The following is a 21,433-nucleotide window of genomic DNA, read 5'->3' as shown; positions in this document are numbered from 1 at the left end:
TATTTCCTATATAGTGTATTACTTTTGACCATAGCCCTGTAGGCCCTGATCAAAAGTAATGCACTCCAAAGAGAATAGGGTGCCATTTGGGACACAAGGTGGTATTGTGTAAAACTCTGCCCTAATACATAACGCAGTGGAGATCTTTTATAATTGGACTTGACCATTCGGCGATAGAGAGAAGTCTTCTGGCAGCAGCATGAGTGTGACTGTGAGTGCAGTAGAACAGCCGCCTAATGGACACCTCTCTTCAACCATTTCTTTTAGATATTAATGACCATTCATACAATGTTAAAAACTCTGGAAAATCTCACTTGACCGAAAGAAGCACTGTGGAGAAAAATAACATTGATGTTTTCACAAGTCTTCCAATTAAAAAACTTTGTGCTCCAGGAGTAGCACTTTAGTTTACAGTGCTGAAATAACAAGGTAAAGTCCAGAAAGTAATAGGAATCAACAGGGAAATAAGACGCGGGATTAACCCGCGTTAAGTTAGCATGTAGCCACTAAGTACTCGTATGAAGTGAATTGAATTTTCCTGAATAGAAATAAATGGTTTAAACCATGAGAGAGGTGGGGTGTTCTTTCATTGGAAGCTTTTTCATATGTACCACAGTTGAAGTCGGAAGTTCACATACACCTAAGCCAAATATATTTAAACTCTGTTTTAATCAATTCCTGACATTTAATCCTAGTAAAAATTCCCTGTTTTAGGCCAGTTAGGATCACCAGATTATTTGAAGAATGTGAAATGTCAGACTAATAGTAGAGAGAATTCATTATTTCAGCTTTTATTTCTTTCATCACATTCCCAGTGGGTCAGAAGTTTACATACACTCAATTAGTATTTGATAGCATTGCTTTTACATTGTTTAACTTGGGTCAAACGTTTCGCGTAGCCTTCCACAAGCCTCCCACAATAGGTTGGGTGAATTTTGGCTCATTCCTCCTGACAGAGCTGGTGTAACTGAGTCAGGTGTGTAGGCCTCCTTGCTCGCAAACGCATTTTCAATTCTGCCCACAATCTTTCTACAGGAATTGAGGTCTGGGCTTTGTGATGGCCAGTCCAATACCTTGACTTTGTTGTCCTTAAGCCATTTTGTATTTCTACTTGCACATCATCATCTGCACATCTATCACTCCAGTGTTAATGTCACGACTTCCGTCAAAGTTGGGTCCTCTCCTTGATCGAGCGGCGCTCGTCGGTCGGCGTCGCCAGTCTTCTAGCCATCATCGTCCACCAGTCTTCTAGCCATCATCGATCCACTTTTAATTTTCCATGTGTTTTGTCTTGTTTTTCCTTACACCTGATTTCAATTCCCCCAATTACTTGTTGTATATTTAACCCTCTTTTCCCCCCATGTCTTTGTGTGGGAATGTTTATTGTAAGTGCTTGTGCACAAGTTGACTGGTGCACGTCGGGTTTTGTACCCATGTCATGATATTCTTCATGCTGTTGGTTTTGCAATTAAACTGCCCCGGCTATTACGGTGCAATTGCAGCTGGGAGGTGCATAAGGAGACTGGAGGAGGTTCTGACTCGTTCATCATCTGTGGCCGCAGAGGTTACACTGCCGGTCGATGCCGGGTTGTTTCCTCTGGGGTTCGAGGCAGCAGGCAGGGCACTCTGGCGTCATTGCCGTCATCCCAGGTGAGCCGGCACCCTTCTCACCAAGAGCCCTCTGTTGCTGACATGTTTTTGTATGTTTATTTTCCTGAGTTTTCCCCGGATTCCCAGCATAGGGTGCTCGTCGATTCAGGCACGGCTGGGAATTTTATAGACAGATCGTTCGCTCTTAGTTTAGGGATCCCCATTGTTCCTGTGGCTGTGCCCTTCCCCACTCACGCCTTAGACAGTCGACCATTAGGGTCAGGGTTAATTAGGGAGGCCACCGCTCCTCTGGGTATGGTGACGCAGGGGGGTCACAAGAAGAGAATCAGTCTTTTCCTCATTGACTCTCCTGTGTTTCCCGTGGTGCTTGGCCTACCCTGGTTAGCTTGTCATGACCCCACTGTTTCTTGGCAACGGAGGGCTCTCACGGGGTGGTTGCGAGAGTTGTCTGGGAGGTTTTTAGGGGTTTCCGTTGGTGCTACTAAGGTGGAAAGTCCAGACCAGGTCTCCACCGTGCGCATTTCCCCTGAATATGACGATTTGGCTCTCGCCTTCTCTAAAAAGAATGTGACTCAATTACTACCCCATCGATGGGGCGATTGTGCGATAAATCTCCTGGTCGACGCTGCACTTCCCAGGAGTCACGTTTATCGCCTCTCACAGGCGTAGATGGTGGCTATGGAAACATATGTCTCCGAATCCCTGCGTCAGGGGTACATTCGGTCCTCCACTTCACCCGCCTCCTCGAGTTTCTTTTTTGTGAAGAAGAAGGAGGGAGGTCAGCGCACGTGTATTGACTACCGAGGCCTAAATCAGATCACGGTGAGGTACAGTTACCCGCTACCTTGAGGAGACATTGGCTTGAGGGGGCTAAACGTTCGTAATAGTTTCACCATAGTTTCTGTGGCCCTTACTGTTACTTTTTTATATACAATGGGTGGGTTTACTCCTGTATGCTGATTGATTAAAACCACATTCCAGCTGGTGTCTATTCCACAAGTTACCACCGGATAAATCTATGACGTTAAAATGCCTATTTACTCTGTTCCAGCTGACTGCGCAATCTCTCATCAGCCCACTATAAGAAGCATCTAGACATTAGCTCACATTTCTTTTAGACTAACCTTTAGTTTTTAACAGAGGAGACTTGTATAAACCTTGCCGTCTGTCTCTCCGACATTTACATTGTTTCCATATTCAAATTTGATCTCCAACTGTCCCATATTAATGAACAGGATGAGACAGACAGGTAGGCAGCTTTTCTAAGCCAGTCGAAATCATGAATCAGTATCATTTTTATGGATTTATACAAATAACTGTCAATAGAAAACAGTTAAAGCAAAAGGAAGTGCAGCTAGTTTACAGTCTTTCCAGCTTTAGTGATTGTGTTAGCTGTGTTGTTGGCTAGCTCTTGAACAACAATGTTGTGACGAGAGAGCGCATTTTAATGCCAAGTGCAATCGCACCTCATTACCACATTGTTATGGATGTGTCCAAATAAATTTCACTAGAAAACAACTTAAACAAATGCAAATGCAGCTACTTCATTGTTATTCTGGATGCACTGTTTGATGTGACTGTACGTTTAGCCGTAGATAGCTAGCTAGCAAGCAAGGGATAGTCAGTATGGCAAAGGAACATTTAGAACAAACAACTGGGTTGAATCCATAGACACAGAGCAACACTAGATTTGTGTCGGGACTATATCTTATGGAAGAATGAAATAGTATGAATAAATTAAACAAAATATATATATATTTTTTAATATGTCAATCAATATTTGAATATGTGGGTAACCCGTTGCATAAAATGTATAACGCACTCGAAGTTGGTGTTTGGAGGATATATTGGCACTGTGAGCACGCATTTATTCATAGAATTAGAAATAACATCTCTATTAATTCAATAGGATCTCTGTGGGTCTACACTCTTTGAAAAAAGGGTTCCAAAAGGGATAGGGCTCTACCAATAACCGTTTTGATCAGAAGAACCCTTTTTGGAAGACAAGGATACTTTTAAAGGGTTCTACGTAGAACATTTAACATCTTAAAACATTTTGGGGGGAGAGAAAGGGTTCTTTGATGATTCTTTGGGAGGCAATTAGGTTTCATTGAAAGGCAAGAAGGGTTCTACATAGAACCATACTGCATATAATATTTCCCAGCATGCTCTATTGCAGTGCAATTTCCTGAAATGTTTGTTTTACTGTTTTATTTGTGTTTAAATTGATTGGTTAATACATTTTATGCTACACCAAGATAAATAACATACCGTTTTCTGAACTAATCCAATCTGTTGGTTTTATGGCACCCGTTACTTAGATGGTTGTTCCAGTTTAGATGATTGAGGTAGTCTCAGTATTCAGACTTCCTTACCCTGGCAGTCATTCTGAATGCAGGTTGTGGGGGATTAACAATTACACTTGTTGGATATGCTAACTATGGCTGGATTCGAATAGGAATTACACATCACGTGGCCAGCCAGCATAATGTGACTTGCAGGCCTGATTTGACTGGTTGAAATAATATTTAGGGTTAGAATTTCACAGATTCCTTTCTTTGCAAATTGAATGAGTGGAAATGCAAAATCGATCGTGCATGCTATATGGACATTTTTAGGATATGAAAAATGATTTTAATCTAACAAAATGACACTTCATGTTATCTCTGGGACCTTTTGGATGATAAATCAGAGCAAGATTTCAGAATGTAAGTACACATTTCACCTTCATCAAACATGAAAAAAGTGTTTTGTTGTTTGGAGCTCTCCTCACACAATAGCATGGCATGTTTTTGCAGTAGGAAGAACCATCCAAAGATAAAAGGGTTCTTAGTAGATCCCTTCATAGAGGGATCTAGTTAGGACCATATACAGGGGGTTCTTTGAAGAGCCCTACATAGAGGTTTCTCTGCAAAGGGTTCTACAAAGCACCAATAAGGGTTCCCCTATACTATACTATAGGGACAAACCAAAGAACCCTCTACAGTTTTACTTAGCACCTTTTTTTCCAAGAGTGTAGTCGTAAAGGTTTGTCATTCAGCTTTTAAAATGTATGACCTTTTATTGTGGCGTAAACACAACCAGCCGTTATGTTTGCATCTGATTGTCAATCACTTAAAAGGGCTCCTTTACTAGGCTACCCGTGAAGGTTCATCCACTCACAACAGCCTCCAAAAAGTGGTGAATAGAAAGAGACATCTGCTACACAAAACACCACAAAGTGTAATGACATTTGGCGATTGTCATTAGGCCAGAATTGATACATCCATTGCTGTCCGTGCGCGTCTCGGTGTGGGCCATTCATCTCTGCCTTGGCAAAATGTCAGTGTTCTCGTTTAGCCACATGGCATTTTGGAGGGTGGGCTATACCACCTGCTTTTAAATCCATTCGCTCATTTTTCAAGCCTCTGACATGCCTAATGATAAATAATAGTGTAATGGCTTACAGTTTTCTTAATAGTTTAACCATAGTTTCTGTGTACCTCACTGTCTTTCTTTATAACTTTACTTTTAGGTATATCAGACTTAATTTCATGCAATTTCTGCCCAACAGTATGTTTGAATGCACTGCTTACTGCACTCTATGGCTTTGGACATGCGTTGTGTTGTGGTGCATGTAGATTGACTGGAACCAGGACACACTGCTAGTGGTTCTGGTCTTTTATTACTGGCTGAGATGAAATACCTACAGTGAATGAATTGCAGTGCAAAGCCAATTACATTAAATGGCAAGCTTTTCCACACTACACACACCTCTCCTCAGCAAGCATCGAAGCAGACTCATATAATACATTTGTTAGAAAACATGAAAAGTATTTAATTATCTGAAGTACTATTATACAAAAGTAATCCACTGTAATATTTTTGATAGCTACTAGCGTAGCTACTAGCTAGTTACTAACTAGCTAGCTAGCTAGCTAGCTATCTACTAGCTAAGTAGCTAGCTACGCTCTGGACCAGAGCTAGTGAGGATCAGCGCTAGTTCGGACCAGAGCTAGGTAGCTACTAGCTACGTCCTGGACCAGGGATAATTAGTGCAGACCAGAGCTAGACCAGAGCTAATTAGTGCAGCCCGGAGCTAGCTAACTACAAGCTACATTTGGATGAGAGCTGGACCAAAGCTAGCTAGCTATTAGATACACCCCGGATCAGAGCTAGTGCAGGTGAGCTCTCTTAATCTACTAGCAACACTCTGGACCAGAGCTAGTTAGTGCGGATCAGTGCTATCTAGCTGGCTACACCCTGGGTCAGGGCAATAATGCTAGTTATTGCGGACCAGAGCTAGCTAGCTACGAGCTATGCCAGAGGTAGAGTTGACCAGAGTTACTAGCTATGCCCTGGACCAGAGCTAGTGTGGACCAGAGCTAGCTACTAGTAACAGTAATATTCTTAGATAGTCTAAATAAAACAGTTCTGAATTACAAAAAATACAGGTAAAGATGTTTTTATTGTCACATACATTGGATAGGTGCAGCGAAATGTGTTGTTTTTCAGGATCAGCCATAGAAGTACAATACCCCTGGAGCAAATTAGGGTTCAGTGCCTTGCTCAAGGGCACATAAACAGATTTTCCACCTTGTCATGGCCTTAAATACTTACTACATAACTTCTGCTTATTAGCCTCTATTATTGATCATTCTTCAGTAATTAATAATTGTTTCATAACAAAAGGAAAATTCATATCACTTTACATCAGTACTTAGCAGCTACATACAAACTACTAACAGATTATTAATGTGTTCTTACCTGCTCATTGCAGTCTTATTCCCTTGTTGACCAGACGTTACCGTTATTTCAGCACTGTAAACTGAAGTGCTACCATTTCATCAGATGTCTTCTCTTCTTCTCTGTCAGCGTCTCACAGATTACTTTCCTCTGATTATCCCCTTGTTACCTGTGAATCACTATGCCACCCAAACTGTCTGTCTGTCAGGCAAACCAAACCATGTATTTTCCTAGAGATTAGCATTTAAAAAAAATATGAAATACTTCTCCTGCGTCATCATTAAAAGTAACAATCAGACAGAAGATTTTAGAGCAAGCCTTGTGTTTTGACTTCTGGATTTTCTGAGAACTTGATCTGTTAAAGGGGTCTACCTGCGGGAGGTAAGGAAGCGGTGTTTAAATGGTAATGCTTTATTTTTGTCCAGGATAATGCAGAGAAAGCACATAAAATTACAGGTAATGCTTGCAAAGGAACTGTCTGAAGTACAGAAAAGTCCCCCCCCCCCCTCAAATGAACATACTGTATGGAACATAATACTGTAATAACATACAAGTTTTGTCAGTGGAATTTTTGTTATTTTCATTTGTTCAATTATCATTGCTATGTAGGGTGCAAATTGTAGGGGGGATGGGGGGGGGGGGATTTCCCCCCTCCATCCCCACCCCTCTGCTTGAGTGATACCCATTTCTAAAGGGTTATATGTATTTTGGTAGATTGGTTTGATCTGATGCTTTTACTGTGGTACCAGAGAAAGTTGGTGTGCCATATTGGAAATATGTAAATACACAGTACTATATGTGGAGTGTAGAGGGATTCTGCATGGCTCAGACATGTTAACACTACATGAAGCCAACATTCATCAATATAATAGCAAAATATTTTCAACTCAATAGTCCAAACATTATTTTCATCTTCATAACCATACTGCAGGTACATATAAATCCCTCTAGTGTATGTTATTATCATCTTTTAGGTATTGCATCACCGGAGAAGAATATTAGACAGCGATTGTTATAAAGACATTAATTCAACATTTACATTTTTAAGAATATTTACAGTCCCATGAATGACAGTATCAACACCTTTCAATGTCTATATCATTAACACTTCTGTGTCATATCACCAGTACCTGTACTGAACAAAATATAAACACAACATGCAACAATTTCATTGATTTTACTGAGTTACAGTTCATATGAGAAAATCAGTCAATTTAAATAAATTCATTCGGCCCTAATCTATGGATTTCACATGACCGGGAATACAGATATGAATCTTTTGGTCACAGATACATTTAAAAAAAAATGAGCCTCACAATGGGCCTCAGGATCTCTTCACGGTATTTTGTTGCATTCAAATTGCCACTTGATAAAATACAATTGTGTTCGTTGTCCGTAGTTTATGCCATCCTATACCATAATCCCACCAATGGAGCACTCTGTTCACAACGTTGACATCAGCAAACTGCTTGCACACACGATGCCATACACATGCTCTGCGGTTGTGAGGCTGGTTGAACGTACTGTAAATTCTTCAAAAGTGATGTTGGAGGCAACTTATTGTTGAGAAATGAACATTAAATGCCAATTGCACACTCCCTCAAAACTTGAGACATCTGTGGCATTGTGTTATGTGACAAAACTGCACATCTAGTGGCCTTTTATTGTCCCAAAGTGCACCTGTGTAATAATCATGCGGTTTAATCAGCTTCTTGATATGCCACACCTGTCAGGTGGATGGTTTATCTTGACAAAGGAGAAATGCTCATTAACAGGGAAGTAAACAAATTTGTGCACAACATTTCAGAGAAACAAGCTTTTTGTGTGAATGGAACATTTATGGGCTATTATTTCAGCTCATGAAACATGGGACCAACATTTTACAAGTTGTGTTTATATTTTTGTTCAGTGTAGTATATAAAAAAACAACACCCAGTAAAACAAGAAAAAACAATACATGGACGAATTGATAGGATTTTTTTTTATCTTCTCCACATTTTGGTCAGCCATCTTGTTTTGACTGTTGCTGAGGGTCTTTTACTGCATGTGTGTGTAATGCACTGTGAATGTAATTAATGTCTCTAGGGCTTGGAAGGCATTTCTGTACTTCCTTAATCAGATTCACTGGATAAGTCAAAAATTGAGAAAGTCCGGGGGTGGACAGATGGAGCTATATGAAATACTCCTTTTGGTTTTCACTTAGTATGTTCTGTGAGGTGGGCTCGCTGTGGAAAGGGTACTCAGGACTGTCTGCCTCAGGTTTGATGCTTTTGGGTTCTTGGCTGTGGAACGTCTCTTTCCGTCGATACAGGAGCCTTACCATTACTGCCAACGCAGACAGAATCACAAATATCACTACAGCAATCACACCTGCAGAGGAGTACAAAATATTGAGTTACGAAACAAGAAAAGGGCACTTATTTCGAATCAAAATGAATTCACATTCACTATTCCTTATGCTGTTACAGAAAAAAATTCACTTCGACAAGAGAATCGTTTTTTTTTTGGAGAACAACTAAAGAATTCTAACTAGCAACCAATTATGATACATTGTGTAACTGTGACATCTGCATGGGTTTCAGATGCAAAGACAGAGAAAGCACAGTGGCTTTGAGACCACATGAATGCCTTTCTCAACTCCACGTTTTGCTCTGTGAAATCTGTCTATGGCATGGGAGCCTTTACAGAAATAATATGGCAATGTATCCTGTGGGTATTTCATTGCTATTACCCAGCCTGTCTGATTTCTGTTGCTAATCTAAACTCTAAAAAGGCATTACGCAAGCTTCTGAAAGCCGTGGTTCCTCTCTGTGCAAGGCACGGCACAAAGAAATCCAGTTCAATTCTCGCAAATGTCGCAGGCATTCATTTCATAAACCTTAGCTACAGTCCTTGTACACTGCTATGCTATGCATGGTGCATTTCATTATCAAGAGAAAATGATATATCTTATTAGGAAGCCAGAGTAAGGCCAGACCCAATTCAATGGTATATTACAGTGGTTTTAAAATGACAAAGTATTTGAAGATAGCTGTAAAAAGTTCCTTAATCAGCAAATAATTTATTTAAACGTTTAATTAGTTTTGGTGTCCTTTGTGCATTTGGCACTGAATCAGCCTGTATAAGGACGACTTTGAACTACCGTCTACATTCCAGCAATTGTAACGGATGGGAATTAATCAACCTTGACTTTGAATCAGTGGCGATAGTCGCTTAAAAGTTTTTGTGATGTGATGCTGCAAATATGCCATATCAATTGCTGAAATATTTCATTTATTTAATTAAAATTGGAATTATACAGTGTTGTCTCTGAGAAAAACGAATACAGTGCCCTCTGTAATTATTGGGACAGTGAAGCATTTTTTCTTATTTTGGCTCTATACTCCAAAAGGTTGGGTTTGAACTCAAAACATGATTTGTGGTTAAAGTGCAGACTGTCAGCTTTAATTTGAGGGTATTGTCATCTATTTTGGGTATAGAAATTACAGTACTTTTTGTGCATAGTGCACCCATTTTAGAGGAGAAAAAGTATTGGGAAAATTCACTTATTTGTGTATTCAAGTAGTAAAAAATGAAGTATTTGTTCCAATATTCATAGCACCCAATAATTACATCAAGCTTGTCACTCTACACATTTGTTGGATGCATTTGCTCTTTGTTTTAGTTGTGTTTAAGATTATTTTGTGCCCAATAGAAATTAATGATAAATAATGTATTGTGTCATTTTGGAGTAACTTTTATTGTAAATAACAATAGAATGTGTTTATAAACACATCTACATTAAATGTGGATGCTATCGTGATCACAGATCATCTTGAATGAATCGTGAATAATGACGAGTTAGAAAGTTACAGTTGCACAAATATCATACCCCCAAGAACCTCGCACCATTACAATAACAGTGTAGGTTAGCATTTTTTGAGGGGTATGATATTATGTCCATCAGTAACTTTCTCACTCATTCTGTAATTTGTAAACGGTTCACCAAATTTGGATGAAAATACCCTCAAATTAAAGCTGACAGTCTGCACTTTAACCTCATAGTCATTGTTTGATTTCACTTTTGAAATACAGTATATAGTCAAAAGAAGAAATAAATGCTTCAGTGTCCCAAAAATTACAGAGTGGACTGTATTTTGCAAGTGAGCCTGGTATTATCAATGTTCTCTATTTTTATCCAATTGGTAGTAGTTACAGTCTTGTCGCATCGCTGCAACGCCTGTACGGACACGGGAGAGGCAAGCCGCACTGCTTCTTGACACAATGCCCATCCAACCCGGAAGCCAGCCGCACCAATGTGTCGGAAGAAACACCATGCACCTGACGACCTGGTCAGCGTGCACTGCGGCCGGCCCGCCACAGGAGTTGCTAGTGCGCGATGAGACAAGGATATCACTGCCGGCCAAACCCTCCCTAACCCGGACGACTCTGTGCCAATTGTGTGCCGCCCCATGGGCCTCCTGGTCGCGGCCGGCTGCAACCGAGCAGGGACTCGAACCCAGGGTCTCTGGTGGCACCGCTAGCGCTGTGGTGCAGTGCCTTAGACCACTGCGCCACCCGGGAGGCCCAATGTTCTCTATTTTGACCAGGATAATTTAATAATGTTGTTTCACTAAATACAACTATGGTTTATTGTGACATGAGAAACATGTTCCTGTTACCTCCAATCAATGCAGAGTCACTCTTGATTGCGTTAACTATAGGCTCACCAGTACCTACTGTACCTGAATGGTCTACGACAGAGAGATGCACAGAAAGACACAGAGAGATAGAGAGCGAGAGACAGCAGAAAAAGAAGTAGAGAGAACATGAAGGATAAGAAAGACAAAAGAGAGAGAGAGGGAATCAGTAGCAGAAGTCATCATCAGTCTATGCAGGGTTCATTTAATACTACGGCCTCAGTCATAAACTGCATGAGGATGCCCACGAAAGAAAGATGATGCAAATGAGAAATCTCTCTCGTAGAAATTAATTAACTAATCTGCCACAGTGTAATCAGTTCCATTCTCAGTTAATGATCAAGGAAGATGGTGTACTCATTAAATGGGCCCTTGATAAAGCTTGAAAAGCAGTTCAGAAAAAAAGTGGAGATTCTCAAGTGGAGTTAAAGCAAAACAAAAAGCACTCAAACAGAAAGTGAGAGAATCCTGCCCTTCACCAAAGACTCCACCCACCAGAATAGCTAAGGAGAACTTGAATCCTCCCCTCTTACCTGATAGGGGGTGTGTGGTTTCGGCTGGGTAGGTATTGGCTGGAGATGAGGAACCACAGGTGGACTCAGCTAGGGGTCCTGTCACTATGACTGGGCTGGTGTTTGGGTAGAGTAGTGCTGCCTTCAGTGGAGTGATGGAGTTAAACTGGACCACCGACAGACAGCCACTGAAACCCAGGGAGTTCAGCCTGGCAATCTCTGGATCCAGCTCACCAGACTCTTAACACACAAACGCATACGCACGCACGCACACACAAAAATGCAGAAACAGTCAGTGAGATCCGGTATAGTGATCATCTAGGGTAAAAGGAGTAGGATCCACTGCTCTCTCTTAGTGTATTATTGATTGATTTGACAGATAGTCTAATTCATTGACAGCTAACAATAGTACCCCTATTGACATTTCCCCCCCCTCACGGTCACTTACCTTACATGCTGCTCCTCCTAGGGACCCCTCACCCCAACGATATTAAACACTATTGTAGTTGTTAATATGTATATTATAGATATTTTTCTTTCAGTTGGTCCCCACACATCCTCAATAGTCATGCTGCTCCCTTTATGGTCACCCCCCCCTCAACAGTCTAATCTGCCTCCACCCCAATGGACATTTATTTATGAATCACTGCCACAGTTGTTATGATGTATTATTTTATTTCATTTAGTCCTGCATGTTCGAGTTCAGAGCCTAAGATTTTCACTGGACACTGCAATCACACCTGCAACCCTGTACTATTAAACACTCTTAATCTGAATCTAGACATGAAGAAGATAATGAGAGACCCCAGAAACACTGCCCCCATTTGACTGGCTTGGATCAAGTGAAACCCTATGTTTGCCAGGAAAACTGGGTTACTGTCTCTTCCAAATGACAATGACTATGAATTTTTATTTGCATGGTTATAAGTGCTCTTAAAGGCAGTGAGCTGATGGCATTGTACAGCATCACATTGTATCACACTGCTACTGTATCCTGAAGGTATCCTTCCTTCTTACAACAGCCAGATAGCTATTTCTCCTGTCAGACCTCATCGATATACTCTCATCTTTCTCTCTCTTTCTTTCCCTGACTCTCTCCTACTCACTCTCCCTCTCTCTGCCTTTATCCCCTCTCTCACTCACTCACTCTCTGAGTGGCTCTCTCTTTATCGCTCCCTCTCTACCTATCTCTCTCCCTTTCCCCTCTCTCTCTAAGTCTCTATGTGACTCTCCCTGTCTCTCTCCTACTCCTCTCTCTCTCTCTCTCTCTCTCTCTCGACCCCATTCCCCCTCTCCTACTCCTCTCACCCTCCCCTCTGCATTCATTACAGGTCAATTTGTTAGTGTGATTGATGACAGGTGTTGCTGGGAAGGACACTGAAACCACTTCCATGCCAGCTCTTTGATCCTGATATGACACACAGACTGCGGCAGGGTGGAGGGGTTAGAGAAGAGCGAGGACCTGGTCACGTGTTAACATGGTTCAGGTCATCTGAGATACATTACACTCCCATAGAGCTCCGTCTCTCTCTCTCTCTGTGTGTGTGTGTGTGTGTGTGTGTGTGTGTGTGTGTGTGTGTGTGTGTGTGTGTGTGTGCGCGCGTCAAATTAAATTGTATTTGCCACATGCGCTGAAGACAACAGTTGTCGACCTTACCGTGAAATTCTTACTTACAATCCCTTAACCAACAATGCAGTTTTAAGAACAACAAGTTCAGAAAATATTAAAAGACTGTCTGCCTCAGGTTTGAAAAAAACTAAAGTAATAAAAAGTAACACAATAAAATAACAATAACAAGGCTATATACAGGAGGTACCAGTACCGAGTCAATGTGCAGGGGTAAAGGTAAGACAAGTTAACTGATGTAATATGTACATGTACAGTAACAGTCAAAAGTTTGGACACACATACTCATTCAAGGGTTTTTCTTTATTTTTACTATTTTCTACATTGTAAAATATTAGTGAAGACATCAAAACTATGAAATAACACACATGGAATCATGTAGATACCAAAAAAGTGTAAAAAAATATTTTATTTTTGAGATTCTTAAAAGTAGCCACCCTAAGATGACAGCTTTGCACACTTGGCATTCTCTCCACCAGCTTCATGAGGTAGTCAATTAGAATGCATTTCAATTAACAAGTGTGCCTTGTTAAAGTTAAATAGTGGAATTTATTTCCTTTTTAATGTGTTTGAGCCAAACAGCTAGGTTGTGACAAGGTCGGGGTGGTATACAGAAGATAGCTCTATTTTGTAAAAGACCAACTCCATATTATGGCAAGAACAGCTCAAATAAGCAAAGAGAAACAACAGTCCATCATTAGACATGAAGGTCAGTCAATCTGGAAACTTTTAAAGAGCAGTCGCAAAAACCATCAAGCGATATGATTAAACTGGCTCTCATGAGGACCGCCACAGGTAAGGAAGACCCAGAGTTACCTCTGCTGCAGAGAATACGGACGGTCCTTAGAGTTACAAGCCTCGGAAATTGCAACCCAAATAAATGTGTCAAAGAGTTCAAGTAACAGACATCTCAACATCAACTGTTCAGAGGGGACTGCTTGAATCAGGCCTTCATAGTCGAATTTCTGCAAAGTATAACACTAATAACAAGAAGAGACTTGCTTGGGCCAAGAAACACGAGCAATAGACATTAAACCGGTGTTTAAAATGTTATATTTTTGGTTCCAACCGATGTGTCTTTGTGAGATGCAGAGTGAGTGAATGGATGATCTCCGCATGTGTGGTTCCCACTGTGAAGCATGGAGGAGGAGATATGATGGTGTGGGAGTGCTTTGCTGGTGACAATGCTAGTGATTAATTTAGTAGGCACACTTAACCAGCATGGCTACCAGAGCATTCTGCAGCAATAAGCCATCCCATCTGGTTTGCACTTAGTGGGACTATCATTTGTTTTTCAACAGGACAATGACCCAAACCACACCTCCAGGCTGTGTAAGGGCTATTTGACCAAGAGGGAGAGTGATGGAGTGCTGCATCAGATGACCTGGCCTCCACAATCACCCGACCTTAACCCAATTGAGATGGTTTGGGATGAGTTGGACCTCAAAGTGAAGGATAAGCAGCCAACAAGTGCTCAGCATATGTGGGAACTCCTTCAAGACTGTTGGAAAAGCATTACAGGTGAAGCCGGTTGAGAGAATGCCAATAGTGTGCAAAGCTGTCATCAAGGCAAAGGGTGGCTACTTTGAAGAATATAAAATATTAAATATATTTTGATTTGTTTAACACTTTTTTGGTTACTACATGATTCCATGTGTGTTATTTCATAGTTTTGATGTCTTCACTAATATGCTACAATGTAGAAAATAGACAAATAAAGAAAAACCCTTGAATGAGTAGGTGTGTCCAAACATTTGACTGGTACTGTAGGTAGGGGTAAAGTGACTATTCATAGATAATAAACAGCAAGTAGCAGCAGCTAATGCAGGCGTTAATGCAAATAGTCCGAATAGCCATTTGATTAATTGTTCAACAGTAGTATGGCTTGGTTGTACAGTAGAAGCTGTAGGGAGCATTTTGGACCTAGACTTGGCGCTCCGGTATCGCTTACCGCGAGGTAGCAGGGAATACATTCTGTGACATGGGTGACTGGAGGCCTTTGGAGCCTTCCTCTGTCACCGCCTGGTATAGGAAGGAAGCTTGGCCGTATGCACTACCCTCTGTAGTGCCTTGTGGTCGGATGCCGTGCAGTTGCCATACCAGGCAGTGATGCAGCCAGTCAACAACAAGCCATGATAGCTTGTTGTTGATTTGGACACCAAGGAACTTGGAGCTCTCGACCTGCTCCACTACAGCCGCGTCGATGTGAATGGGGGAGTGCTCAGCCCTCCTTTTCCTGTAGTCTATAATCATCTCCTTTGTCTTGACCACGTTGAGGGAGAGGTTGTTGTCCTGGAACCACAATGTCAGGTCTCTGACCTGCTCCCTATAGGCTGTCTCATTGTTGTCGGGGGATCAGGCCTACCACCGCTGTGTCGTCGGCAAACTTAATGATGCTGTTGGAGTCGTGCTTGGCCACGCAGTCGTGGGTGGACAGGGAGTACAGGAGGGGATTAAGCACACACCCCTGAAGGGCTCCCATGTTGAGGATCAGCTTACCAGGGTAGCCTATCAGGAAGTCCAGGATCCAGTTGTGGAGGGAGGTGTTAAGTTCCAGGGTCCTTAGCTTAGTGATGAGCTTTGTGGGCACTATGGTGTTAAAACACTGAGCTGTGTCTGTGTGCGCGTGTGTGGTGTGTGTGTCCCACATGACCAGAGAGCAGACCCCTTAGCCCCACATGTCATTATAGCCCAGAGCTATACTGGATTATTCCGATTTTAGACTAATGGAGCTTCTTGAAAGGTCATAAAGAAGTCAATAACAATGTCACAGTAGCTACTGTATGACTTTGTCATTGTGACATTCTTGACATTGTCACAGATCAATTGAAATGGTTTGCATCTGACATACACTGTAGGTTGGCCTAGTATGAGAGCATTATTTTACTTGTTTTGTTTGTTAAAATGTTTCAGAATGCACTAGACTGCAACTGCTGTATTTGCATCTGTTCCTTTCAATCATTCCTCATTACTATTGAAAACAGACATCCTATTTTGAAGCAAATACATTGGTATTAGACCTGCATAAAGTGCCCTATTTCTGAAGCAGGGGATAGACAATAACAATGCATAAAGCCGATATTATTCAGACTTTAAGTAAACAGACATGCACCAATCATAACATGTCATGTCGAATTTTGATTGCCTGACTGAACAAACAATACTGTAATACATGTGCATTTGCCCCATCAGTTTATCATCCTCCTACATAGCACTAAAATGCACGTAATAATACATAACGATTCCACTCATATTTCTATTTTATATAAAAGCTTCTGGTGAGTGGGATTGTAACCAGCTCTTTAGTCCTGTGTTCGAGAGACACGGCCAAACACCTTTCAGCATTCTTTATTCAATGGCTTTCTCCTTCATCATTTTAATAATCCTGTCGTACAGATGTAGCGTCTTAATTTGAGACAGTTTTCTACAGCATAAAAATAATCATGCAGCAAGAGGAAATGTGAGTTATTATGTGGATTATAATTGATGGCCATTTTTTTTTGTAAGGGTTGATACATTTTCCATGAAGTCTTTTTCATGTTAAAGTGGAAATTACAATCTTTTGAAGCCTTTTTAAACTTTGAATACACTAGACGTTTGCATTTCCTATCGTGCTGGAAAAATCTCAGCAACAAAAGAGTGATCAAATTAAGATCCTACATCGGTATATTTCTCACCTTGCACTTTCCCAAGGACAACTGACTTGATAGCATTGAATTCTGTATCAGATGTGAGATTGAAGTCTTCCCTTCTGTGCTGGTCAATCTAAAAAAACAAAAGTGAAATAGAACCTGTAAACACTTTGTTGAATAGTCAAATTGGGGATTAAAAAAAGACAATTTACACTTTCATGTTTCAGATGATGGAGAATGTACTCTTCCATTTAGAGTGTTTTAATTAAACCCTGCTCTTCAAAGTACTTTAAACACATCATCGCTTGGCTGTTCAGTCTCTGCCATTCAATTAAAAAAAGGAAAGTAGTACTAGAGCTTGGACAGATTTTCGAGTTGAACTTACATTATTGAAAATGTGATTACTACTCGAAGTGTACACTAATTGATGCAGTTTAGCTGAGAATGCCAAACAGTAGCTTAACAAAATAGATATTTGTTGTTGTTCGAGTCTGACTACGTCAACATGTTGTTGGGTGGTCAGAAGCATGGAAGTAAACACTTACGAGTGTTGTCCACTATGAGAATAATATGGAAGTCTAGTGCATTACAATATTCCCACATATTGGACATGCACTCTTTCATTACGAGGTGCATTAATGGGGTGTCTAAATATGCGTGTTTGTATGGTCTTGCAGTTACAGGTGGATTTCTGTACTGTAGTTCAAATCCTCAAAGAAGGGTTGATCCCTGGTTTTAAAAACACTTTACCTGGATTGTTTCAGAAAATACCCAGCAAGCCTTGATCTTCAATTTGTAATGAAGAGTACCTAGTTAAGAACATTACACTGTAATTAAAAATAGCTAAGGGTGCTGCAGTGGGGTTAATATCATGTTAACTAGAGAGGCAGGTTCCGTTCACATCAGGTCAATGCTGAACAGAAATGTGGAATGATCTAATTAATCATGTTTACTATATATGGGAAAAAACTCCATTTGCTGTCCAAATGTGTCTTTCGAAGAATGGCTGAGAAGAATAACAACCAAATTTGGTGTTACACCTCATGAAATTTAAAAACATACTCTGCCAATCTCCTCACAGATTTCAACCCCTTCGGAAGACGACTGTACATTTTAAACTTCTATTGATTTCTTTATACTCTTCTCTATCCTATTCCTTTTCTCCACCCTTTCTTCTTCAGAGTCATTCCTGTTGCCCGAAATGTCTTTAAATTGTGAATGAGTGTGCCCGCTTAATGGCTGAGATTTGGAACGTGTCTGTGCATTCTGAATATGTACAGCTCTGCAAAACAAGCCTAGGGTTGTCGCTTACTGTGATGTTGACAAAGGACTTTGACTTCATGATAGTTGCAGTCTTAAGAAGCAGAACTACGGTATGCAAAACCTTCATCACTCTTCATCCCACTACACTCTAGTTGTATCACATCTCACTGTATATCGAAATCGGCTGGGAGTGATATTCTTTCATTTATTAATTACTTTCACTGACCACGACATAGATCCCACACTGCTAACATGTACACACTTACATTTACAGCTCAGCAGTGTAGATATAGTGCATATAGACCTACTTGTCTATACTTGCCTCTTGCTGACTTTCAAAAAGAAAGTGGTTCTGAATCTTTTTAGGTTATGCTACACTCAATTACATTTTGCTCTGCTTGCATTACCTCATGTACAACCAATCACCAGGACTATGTTCTTATGAATCTTCCCAAGTGCCCGTTGTGGATAGGTCAGGTACCCCAAGGAGTACTAGCACCCCACGAGAGAACCACTGCGCTAAGGTACAGTGCATTCAGAAAGTATTCAGACCCTATCCCTTTATCCACATTTTGTTACGTTTCAGCCTTATTCTAAAATGAATGAAATATATTTGATCCCTCACCAATATACACACAATCTCCCATAATGATGAAGTGAAAACAGATTATTAGACATTTTTGCAAATGTATTACAAATAAAAAACAGAAAACCTTATTTACAGACACTACCGATCCAAAGTTTGGGGTCACTTAGAAATGTCCTTGTTTTTGAAAGAAAAGCTATTTTATTGTCCATTAAAATAACATCAAATTGATCAGAAATGCAGTGTAGACATTGTTACAGTACAATACAATACAGTGTAGCTGAAAACTGTTGTCCTGATTAGAGAAGCAATAAAACTGGCCTTCTTTAGACTAGTTGAGTGTTCGGAGCATCAGCATTTGTGGATTAGATTACAGGCTCAAAATGCCCAGAAACAAATATCTTTTCTCATCAAGTCTAATTAAGGCTATTCCATGTGAGATATTGCCAAGAAACTGAAGATCTCGTACAACGCTGTGCACTACTCCCTTCACAGAACACTGCAAACTGGCTCTAACCAGAATAGAAAGAGGAGTGGGATGCCCCGGTGCACAACTGAGCAAGAGGACAAGTACATTAGAGTGTCTAGTTTGAGAAACAGATGCCTCACAAGTCCTCAACTGGCAGCTTAATTAAATTGTACCCGCAAAATACCAGTCTCAACGTCAACAGTGAAGAGGCGACTTCGGGATGCTAGCCTTCTAGGCAGAGTTGCAAACAAAAAGCCATATCTCAGACTGGCCAATAAAAAGAAAAGATTAAAATGGGCAAAATAACACAGACACTAGACAGAGGAACTCTGCCGAGAAGGCCAGCATCCTGGAGTCGCCTCATCACTGTTGACAGTTTTAAGCTGTGCTGACATAATTGCAAAAGGGTTTTCTAATGATCAACTAGTCTTTTAAAATGCTAAACTTGGAGTAGCTAACACAACGTGCATATTCCATAAAAAGTCAGCCGTTTCCAGTTACAATAGTCATTTACAACATTAACAATGTCCACACTATTCTAATCAATTTGATGTTATTTTAATGGACAACTATTTACATTCTCTTTCAAAAACAAGGGAATTTCTAAGTGATCCCAAGCCATGAGGTCTAAAGAATTGTCCGTAGAGCTCTGAGACAGGATTGTGTCAAGGCACAGACCTGGGGAACTGTACCAAAACATTTCTACAGCATTGAAGGTCCCCAAGAACAGTGGCCTCCATCATTCTCAAATGGAAGAAGTTTGGAACCACCAAGACTCTTCCTAGAGCTGGCTGCCCGGCCAAACCGATCAATCGGGGGAGGAGTGGCTTTGGGACAAGTCTCTGAATGTCCTTGAGTGGCCGCGCCAGAGCCTGGACTTGAACCCGATCGAATATCTCTGGAGAGACCTGAAAATAGCTGTGCAGCAACGCTCCCCATCCAACCCAACAGAGCATGAGAGGATCTGCAGAGAAGAATGGGAGAAACTCCCCAAATACAGGTGTGCCAATATTGTAGCGTCATACCCAAGAAGACCCAAGGCTGTAATCACTGCCAAAGGTGCTTCAACAAAGCACCTTTGTAAAGGGTCTTATGTAAATGTGATATTAATTTGATGTTTTTCTAAAAACCTCTTTTTGTTTTGTCATTATGGGGAATTATATGGAGATAGATTTTAGAATAAGGCTGTATTATAACAAAATGTTGAAAAAGTCAAGGGGTCTGAATACTTTCCGAATGCACTGTAACTGCTGAGTATGTCTTTGTTTTGAATGAGAATAAGTTACATTAATAGTGACAAAATAAATTACCTGAACACTGACAGTCTCTGATATCCTCCTGATGGAGACTCTGTGAAGTTGTCCATTGGCCAAGTTCCTAATGCTGGTCCTGAATACCTCAGCATCTCTACTGTTCTGCAGCTTGTATTTAACATCCAGGTAACCTTCAGGAGATATAGAGACAAAATATACAGTAACTTCTATTTAAAATCCAGGTAACCTTCAGGAGATATAGAGACAAAACTTGAATATACAGTAACTTCTATTTAAAGTCCAGGTAACCTTCAGGAGATATAGAGACATATCTGTAATATACAGTATCTTATATTTAACGTCCAGATAGCCATCAAGAGATATATGAAGACATAACTTTAATATCACTTCTACTTAACATCCAGGTACCTTTCAAGAGATAAATATAAACTCAGCAAAAAAATAAACGTCCTCTCACTGTCAACTGCATTCATTTTCAACAAACTTAACATGTGTAAATATTTGTATGAACATAACAAGATTCACCAACTGAGACATAAACTGAACAAGTTCCACAGACATGTGACTGACAGAAATGGAATAATGTGTCCCTGAACAAAGCAGGGTCAAAATCAAAAGTAACAGTCAGTATCTGGGGGGAATGGCCCTAGTCCTCACCCTCCGATCCAACAGGTCCCAGACGTTCTCAATGGGATTGAGATCCGAGCTCTTCGCTGGCCCTGGCAGAACACTGACATTTCTGTCTTGCAGGAAATCACGCACAGAACGAGCAGTATGGTTGGTGGCATTGTCATGTTGGAGGGTCATGTCAGGATGAGCCTGCAGGAAGGGTACCACATGAGGGAGGAGGATGTCTTCCCTGTAACGCACAGCGTTGAGATTGCCTGCAATGACAACAAGCTCAGTCCGATGATGCTGTGACACACCAACCCAGACCATGATGGACCCTCCACCTCAAAATCGATCCGGCTCCAGAGTACAGGCCTCAGTGTAACGCTCATCCCTTCAACGATAAATGCGAATCCGACCATCACCCCTGGTGAGACAAAACCGCG

General features: G+C 40.9%; 1 protein-coding gene across 2 annotated transcripts in view; it reads right to left on the bottom strand.

Annotated features, from left to right (window-relative positions):
- Positions 1 to 6,731: 6,731 nt before the first annotated feature.
- Positions 6,732 to 21,433, bottom strand: part of LOC135517650 (contactin-associated protein-like 4) — a 189,166-nt gene continuing 174,464 nt past the window's right edge. Inside the window, exons 20-24 of one of the 2 annotated variants that reach the window (XM_064942150.1) lie at positions 20,415 to 20,548; positions 16,832 to 16,919; positions 11,549 to 11,767; positions 10,998 to 11,069; positions 6,732 to 8,706 (exon numbers count right to left, since the gene is read on the bottom strand). In XM_064942150.1, the coding sequence (XP_064798222.1) occupies positions 8,507 to 8,706; positions 10,998 to 11,069; positions 11,549 to 11,767; positions 16,832 to 16,919; positions 20,415 to 20,548 (713 nt within the window). In that variant the 3' untranslated portion in view covers positions 6,732 to 8,506. The remainder of the gene's footprint in view (positions 8,707 to 10,997; positions 11,070 to 11,548; positions 11,768 to 16,831; positions 16,920 to 20,414; positions 20,549 to 21,433) is intronic. The other variant, XM_064942151.1, reaches the window with a different exon arrangement.

Source organism: Oncorhynchus masou, chromosome 28 (assembly GCF_036934945.1).
Source record: "Oncorhynchus masou masou isolate Uvic2021 chromosome 28, UVic_Omas_1.1, whole genome shotgun sequence".
In the NCBI taxonomy this organism is placed as follows: Eukaryota; Metazoa; Chordata; class Actinopteri; order Salmoniformes; family Salmonidae; genus Oncorhynchus; species Oncorhynchus masou.
This window is presented reverse-complemented; position numbering and strand designations above follow the sequence as displayed.